General features: G+C 46.7%; 1 protein-coding gene across 1 annotated transcript; it reads left to right on the top strand.

Annotated features, from left to right (window-relative positions):
* Positions 1-886: 886 nt before the first annotated feature.
* LOC109742151 (remorin) lies at positions 887-4,660 on the top strand. The gene is made up of 5 exons (XM_020301227.4): positions 887-1,433; positions 3,303-3,374; positions 3,456-3,543; positions 3,956-4,037; positions 4,190-4,660. Exons 1-5 carry the CDS (start codon positions 1,232-1,234, stop codon positions 4,388-4,390), a joined length of 645 nt encoding a protein of 214 aa, XP_020156816.1. The 5' UTR covers positions 887-1,231; the 3' UTR covers positions 4,391-4,660.
* The last annotated feature ends 3,564 nt before the right edge of the window (positions 4,661-8,224 follow it).

The following is an 8,224-nucleotide window of genomic DNA, read 5'->3' on the forward strand; positions in this document are numbered from 1 at the left end:
ATTATATTGCTTAACAAAAAAATGTTGCAAGGAAAGAAAGAAAGAAACCGGCACCCATATCCTCCTCCCTCCTCGCACTCCTCACCCATGTCACCGTCCACCTTGACGCCGGCCGGTACACCACAGCACGTGCGCCGCCCGCTCCCGCCACGCGTAGCGGCATAGTAGGCCACAGGGAGGGGAGCCGGCCGGCTGGCCGAGGCTGTAAAAAACAATCTGAACTGCAAAGCGTGGCGGCGATGCCGTTGGTGCGCGCGGACGCGCACCGGCCGTCGTGCTCGCCGCGCTCGCGAGCTGGCTCACGGGATGCGCGAGCTCCGCCCGCCGGGTGGGCCACCGCGCAAGCGCAATCGCGCTGGGATGCACTGAGCTGGCCGCGGGGTCGATCGAGCATCGAGGGTCCCTGGCCTGCTCCCCGCCATGCGCCATGTCGCCGTCACGTACCGCCCATGGGTTTCGTGCCCGGCCCAGTTTCGCAGCGCTCGCGTGCGACACGCACTATGTGACCTCAGCCGCTCCGTCCGGATATGGACACCCGCTTATTTCCCCACCTGCCCCTTCCAAGCTCGGGTATTTTCGTACTACTACTAGCTGCTACTCGTAGTTGTCAGAACCATGCTTGTCTTCTGACAGAAAAGATGTACTAGTAAAAACCATGCAAACTGGACTAATTCGAGATAAATTGATCTGCACAATTCTGTGCACGGGAGACGTGATGACTTTATATTTCCAGAGCAAACTTTGCCGTGAATATAGCTAGACGACGGCGCAGCCAAGCTATGCATCGACCGCATATCACTTCACCCCATACTGTCATGCCGAAGCCGGCAGCGCCACCCAACCTACCACCTTACAACAAAAACGTACTCTACGATGCCATCCATCCGGGGCCTGGACCGAGGAAGCTGGAACCCAGTTGCCGAATTCGTAGGAATCCGAGGCCCTCTTCCGTCAGAAACACGCCGTCCCCCCATTGGCAGGCTGCTGCTCCTGAAAATACACTCTACCACGTCGGCCCCCGCCAGCTCCGGCTTTGTCCAGGCACCGCACGTCGACACAATCCGATAGCCAGCCAGCCAGCCGCTGCCGTTCTCTCTCTTATTAGTACGCCCCCACCCTCTCCCTCTCCCACAGTCCCACGACACCAACAGCCGAGCCAACAGCAACAGCCCAGCTAAGCCCAGCTCGCCCACCACCAGACGTACCACGTACAGAGCTAGCAGCACCATCCATGGCCGCGGAGGAGCCCAAGAAGGTGGAGGTGGAGGCGGCGCCGGAGCCGGAGGCCGCACAGCCAGCCGTCCCGGCCGCGGAGCCCGAGGCCCCCGCCAAGGACGTCACCGAGGAGAAGGCCGTCATCCCCGCGCCCGAGCCGGCCGCCGAGGAGGAGAAGCCCCCCGCCGATGACTCCAAGGCCCTCGTCGTCGTCGAGAGTGAGTCACCCACCGCTTGCTCTGTGCTGTTTCTTGTCACTGTTTCAGTCAAATTTGCTCTTGTTTCGGCAAGGCCGGCCGGCCTGTGGTTGAATGATGGAAAGAGGGGTGGGCGTGCTAGGATCTAGTAGGAGCGAGTAGCTTTTCCTCTGTGTTATTACTAGGAGATGAACAGTAGTGGTAGTACTAGGTTGAAGTACCCATGATCCTGGGATATTATTAGACCAGCCTTGCTTTTTCCTTCCCGTCCTCTCCTACTTTTCCTGACATGATTATTGCTCTCGTTGTGACACCTAGAGTATGATTAATTCCATAATTTTAGTTACGTGTTCACAGGGATTGTTCGTGTTAGCTGCAATCGTTATTTGGTTTGTGGTTTGGCCGCTTTGGGACCCTTTCGCTTATGTTATTCTTCCCTGAATTGCCTGCTTGCGAAATATATTAGCACTTGGTTGGTGCCGCAAACAGCTCTGACAAATATCCCAAATGTTTGTCTGAATATTTTTCCTGAGTTCTAAATGATTTTGCTATGAAAAAAACAGTGGATTCAACCATGGTTGCAAATTAATTTGTTTCTAGCGCCGCAGATTTTTTTTTCGAACCTGAAGTGCTGCAGAGTTTTGGACGAAACAAAAATAGACAGCATCTTACGACAACATAGATAGCTAGGTGAGATGCTGGCCATGTGTAGCTTCACTGAAAATATGCGTTTTGAGTTGGAATTGAGAAAAGATAGTTATAGGAACTTTCCTGAATTCCTCACTCCCCCCATATAGCTTTGTCTTCTTTCTGCCTCTGCTCTCGATACTCGCTCCCTCTGTCTTATCCATCCCAATTTCCTTTCTTGGAGGAAACTCAGTTTCACTTTAACACCCTAGAAAGTGTCCAAAATGGTGTGCTGAGGGAAAAGGAACCAAACAGAAACAAAAGCCACATGAAGATAGTGTTGTACTAGTAGTTGGTTTAGAACAGATAAAACCAGTACGCGCGCACTCACTAACCGAGGAATCATGCTACAAAAAACAACTCTCATATCTTCTTTTGATAGGAATAAACCTATTGTATTTAAGAATGACATATATTTTGGGACAGGCAGGCAGTTGCTTTCTGTTGCTGCTCTAAGTCATCATGGATGATAGATGTACTACTATGCTATAAATGTTCAGTAGTTCAGTTGCTTGCATAGTTGGAAAAGATCGTTCAGTTTTCCTGGTGAAAGAACGTCTATAGGTCGATCCCATGCAAATTCAACATACGGTGGGACCGTATTACTGTTTTGAAATGGATAATCATGAAGTAAGTATACCTGTTATTATAGTCCTCCTCTGGTTTGGCACTCAATGACAGCGTGCTCCCCTTCCCATGAAAAGAACCAAACACAATGCGAATAAATAGCAAAATTGGAAGAAACTGCAGGGCTAATTAGCAACAAGCTTTTAACCATAAAAATGTGCACCTAGTAGTCCTCAGAATTATGACCATGCTGGAGTGTGAGTCAAGGATATTCATAAAACTGTGCATTGGATGCGGAAAGTTTAGTGTATGATGACATTGTTAGCCATTCCTTTATCCAGAAGGACTGTAAGTAGCTTTCTATCCTACTCTGTTTGCGTTTGTGGATGGAGAAGTTCAGATAATAAGATAAGTCCTATACAAGTCATCATCATATAAGATCTTAGTAGTAATGGACGCGATGGAAGTTAACTTCTGAAGTATGGATTACGTAATGCTCGCGACACGAGTGGGTATTAAAAATCAGTTAACATTGTACAGACATATGCTAGCTTCTTGCTGCTTAATTACTCGCATATCAAATAATAACGCATCAACTCTGGCTCATAAGATACTTCTACATTTTCTGCTTACCAGAGGTTGCAGATGAACCTGTTGCTGAGAAACCCACAGACGAGAAGGCTGCACACGGCGGCTCAAATGACAGAGGTAATTATTGAATAATTTGACTTCTCTTCTTATCATAGAGTACAACTATGCTGAAAAACTACCTGAAAACCCGATATGCAGACCTCGCTCTTGCAAGGGTGGAAAGTGAGAAGAGGAACTCTTTAATTAAAGCATGGGAGGAGAATGAGAAGACAAAGGCTGAGAACAAGTATATTACTATTTATATTCATCCATTCATTAATTAGTAAATGCTTTTTTAATGGTGTGGTAGATTTATCACTAATCTGTTATATTGGATGTGCATGTACATATCTCAAAGGGGCCCTTCAGCCACTTTAATGGTTTCAACTAGGAAACAGAGCCTATATATGAAGCTTCATGTTAGTAATATGTGTAGTCTTATTACTCCCAAGACACGGAGGATATGCCAACCCCGTCTAATTCAGACAATAATAAAAACACCTACAGCGCAACTACCAACAGATATCATGAAAGAAGCTACTATTATGTCATTTTGAAGAAAATGAAGTTGTATACTTATAGCTAAATTATGTCCTTGAACACGTTCTTCAAGTAGATAATGTAAAATTTCCTAATCCTTATTCACATCAATATCGCAGGGCTACTAAAAAGGTATCTGCTATTCTCTCATGGGAGAACACCAAGAAAGCAAACATAGAAGCTCAACTGAAGAAGATTGAGGTACTTTCATCGTTACCATTCTTTGCATATTACATCAAAGAACGAGGCCCGTTATTGCACAGCTGTCGATGCCCATTTGCAATTCGTAGCATGGCGCGCTTTCTTCGTATGCCATCCCACAAACTAAATCTTGTAACTGCGCACACATTCAGGAGCAATTGGAAAAGAAGAAGGCGGAATACGCAGAGAAGATGAAGAACAAGGCTGCAATGATCCACAAGGAGGCCGAAGAGAAGAGAGCGATGGTCGAGGCAAAGAAAGGGGAGGAACTCCTCAAGGCCGAGGAGATGGCCGCCAAGTACCGCGCCACCGGCCACTCTCCCAAGAAAGTCATGGGATGCTTCGGGGCCTGAAGCAAAAAACGTTCCTAGTTCGCAAATGGAGCAAGAGTGAATGAAGTGTTCATCCGTGGTTGCTTGCTTGCTTCCTTGTTTCTTTCATCCCTCCCAAGTGTGTAGTGTGCCTTGTGTGTAAAGTCTGCCGTCTCTGTATATACACATTGCTCCCAGGACAGGTGCTCGGTTGTGTACATCTTTGATGCTTGACAAGCAACATTCTTATGTGTAGTTAAGAAAGCCACATTTGTTATTATTGTTGACATTAAAGCAGTCGTTTTTTGGTCTCATCCTGGTGTTGATGTTGTTTTCTCTCACTGTGTTACACAATCTCAGGTCCGCTAACACCAGCATTCCGACCCATCTGCGTCACCAGGCCCAACCAGAGAGCAACACCGACTTATGAGAGGTCTTAGGCCCTCTCTCCCCAAAAGACTAGCCTATTAGGAGGGGACACCCTGCCCTTATAAATCGTGTTATGTCTTCTCCCACAACCGATGTGGGACTAAACCCAACACACTGCTCTCTGATTGATTTGATTCCGTTTGCACCTAAGGCTATATGGCTATCATGTTAGTTTCATCAGCACCACGTGATGATCGGGTGTGATAGGTTCTAACGTTCGCATACAACGGGTGTAAGCCAGATTTACACACGCAATACACTTAGGTTGACTTGACGAGCCTAGCATGTACAGACATGGCCTCGGAACACAAGAGACCGAAAGGTCGAGCATGAGTCGTATAGCAGATACGATCAACATGAAGATGTTCACCGATGATGACTAGTCCGCCTCACGTGATGATCGGACACGGCCTAGTTGACTCGGATCATGTATCACTTAGATGACTAGAGGGATGTCTGTCTGAGTGGGAGTTCATTAATAATTTGATTAGATGAATTTAATTATCATGAAATTAGTCTAAAACCTTTACAATATGTCTTGTAGATCAAATGGCCCACGCTAATGTCAACCTCAACTTCAACGCGTTCCTAGAGAAAACCAAGCTGAAAGACGATGGTAGCAACTATACGGACTGGGTCCGGAACTTGAGGATCATCCTCATAGCTGCCAAGAAAGCATATGTCCTGAAAGCACCGCTAGGTGAAGCACCCGTCCCAGCAAACCAAGATGTTATGAACGCCTGGCAAGCATGTGTTGATGATTACTCCCTGGTTCAGTGCGGCATGCTTTACAGCTTAGAACCGGGGCTCCAAAAGCGTTTTGAGCAGCACGGAGCATATGAGATGTTCCAAGAGCTGAAAATGGTTTTCCAAGCTCATGCCCGGGTCGAGAGATATGAAGTCACCGACAAGTTCTACAGTTGTAAGATGGAGGAGAATAGTTCTGTCAGCGAGCACATACTCAAAATGTCTGGGTTACACAATCGCTTATCTCAGCTGGGAGTTAATCTCCCGGATGACGCGGTCGTTGACAGAATCCTTCAGTTGCTCCCACCTAGCTACAAGAGCTTTGTGATGAACTTCAATATGCAGGGGATGGAAAAGACCATTCCTGAGGTATATTCAATGCTGAAATCAACGGAAGTGGAGATCAAAAAGGAACATCAAGTGTTGATGGTCAATAAAACCACTAGTTTCAAGAAAGGCAAGGGTAAGAAGAACTTCAAGAAGGACGGCAAGGGGGTTGCCGCGCCCGGTAAGCCAGTTGCCGGGAAGAAGCCAAAGCATCTCGGAGTTGGAACATTCGCTTTGATGAGATGATCAAAGCGTTTGGGTTTACGCAGACTTATGGAGAAGCCTGTGTTTACAAGAAAGTGAGTGGGAGCTCTGTACCGTTTCTCATATTATATGTGGATGACATACTATTGATGGGAAATGATATAGAATTCTTGGAAAGCATAAAGGCCTACTTGAATAAGTGTTTTTCAATGAAGGACCTTGGAGAAGCTGCTTATATATTAGGCATCAAGATCTATAGAGATAGATCGAGACGCCTCATTGGTCTTTCACAAAGCACGTACCTTGACAAGATATTGAAGAAGTTCAATATGGATCAGTCCAAGAAGGGGTTCTTGCCTGTATTGCAAGGTGTGAGATTGAGCACGGCTCAATGCCCGACCACGGCAGAAGATAGAGAAAAGATGAGTGTCATCCCCTATGCCTCGGCCATAGGGTCTATTATGTATGCCATGCTGTGTACCAGATCTGATGTAAGCCTTGCCGTAAGTTTGGTAGGAAGGTACCAAAGTAATCCCGGCATGGAACACTAGACGGCGGTCAAGAATATCCTGAAGTACCTGAAAAGGACTAAGGATATGTTTCTCGTTTATGGAGGTGACGAAGAGCTCGTCGTAAAGGGTTACGTCGACGCTAGCTTCGACACAGATCTGGATGACTCTAAGTCACAAACCGGATACGTGTATATTTTGAATGGTGGGGCAGTCAGCTGGTGCAGTTGCAAGCAAAGCGTCGTGGCGGGATCTACATGTGAAGCGGAGTACATGGCAGCCTCAGAGGCAGCGCATGAAGCAATCTGGATGAAGGAGTTCATTACCGACCTAGGAGTTATTCCCAATGCGTCGGGCCCGATGACTCTCTTCTGTGACAACACTGGAGCTATTGCCCTGGCCAAGGAGCCCAGGTTTCACAAGAAGACCAGGCATATCAAGCGTCGCTTCAACTCCATTCGTGAAAATGTTCAAGATGGAGACATAGATATTTGTAAAGTGCATACGGACCTGAATGTCGCAGATCCGTTGACTAAACCTCTTCCACGAGCAAAACATGATCAACACCAGAACTCTATGGGTGCTCGATTCATCACAATGTAACTAGATTATTGACTCTAGTGCAAGTGGGAGACTGTTGGAAATATGCCCTAGAGGCAATAATAAAATGGTTATTATTATATTTCCTTGTTCATGATAATTGTCTATTGTTCATGCTATAATTGTGTTATCCAGAAATCGTAATACATGTGTGAATACATAGACCACAACATGTCCCTAGTGAGCCTCTAGTTGACTAGCTCGTTGATCAATAGATGGTTACGGTTTCCTGACCATGGACATTGGATGTCATTGATAACGGGATCACATCATTAGGAGAATGATGTGATGGACAAGACCCAATCCTAAGCATAGCACTAGATTGTGTAGTTCGTTTGCTAAAGCTTTTCTAATGTCAAGTATCATTTCCTTAGACCATGAGATCGTGCAACTCCCGGATGCCGTAGGAATGCTTTGGGTGTACCAAACGTCACAATGTAAGTGGTGACTATAAAGGTGCACTACAGGTATCTCCAAAAGTGTCTGTTGGGCTGGCACGGATCGAGACTGGGATTTGTCACTCCGTATGACAGAGAGGTATCTCTGGGCCCACTCAGTAATGCATCATCATAATGGGCTCGATGTGACCAAGTAGTTGGTCACGGGATCATGCATTACGGAACAAGTAAAGTGACTTGCCGGTAACGAGATTGAACAAGGTATTGGGATACCGACGATCGAATCTCGGGCAAGTAACGTACCGATTGACAAAGGGAATTGTATACGGGATTGCTTGAATCCTCGACATCGTGGTTCATTCGATGAGATCATCGTGGAACGTGTGGGAGCCAACATGGGTATCCAGATCCCGCTGTTGGTTATTGGCTAGAGAGGTGTCTCGGTCATGTCTGCATGATTCCCGAACCCGTAGGGTCTACACACTTAAGGTTCGATGACGCTAGGGTTATAAGGAAGGTCTGTATGTGATTACCAAATGTTGTTCGGAGTCCCGGATGAGATCCCGGACATCATGAGGAGTTTCGGATTGGTCCGGAGGTGAAGATTTATATATGGGAAGTCATCATACGGTCACCGGAAATATTCGGGGGTATACCGGTAT

Source organism: Aegilops tauschii, chromosome 2 (genome assembly GCF_002575655.3).
Source record: "Aegilops tauschii subsp. strangulata cultivar AL8/78 chromosome 2, Aet v6.0, whole genome shotgun sequence".
Lineage (NCBI taxonomy): Eukaryota > Viridiplantae > Streptophyta > Magnoliopsida > Poales > Poaceae > Aegilops > Aegilops tauschii.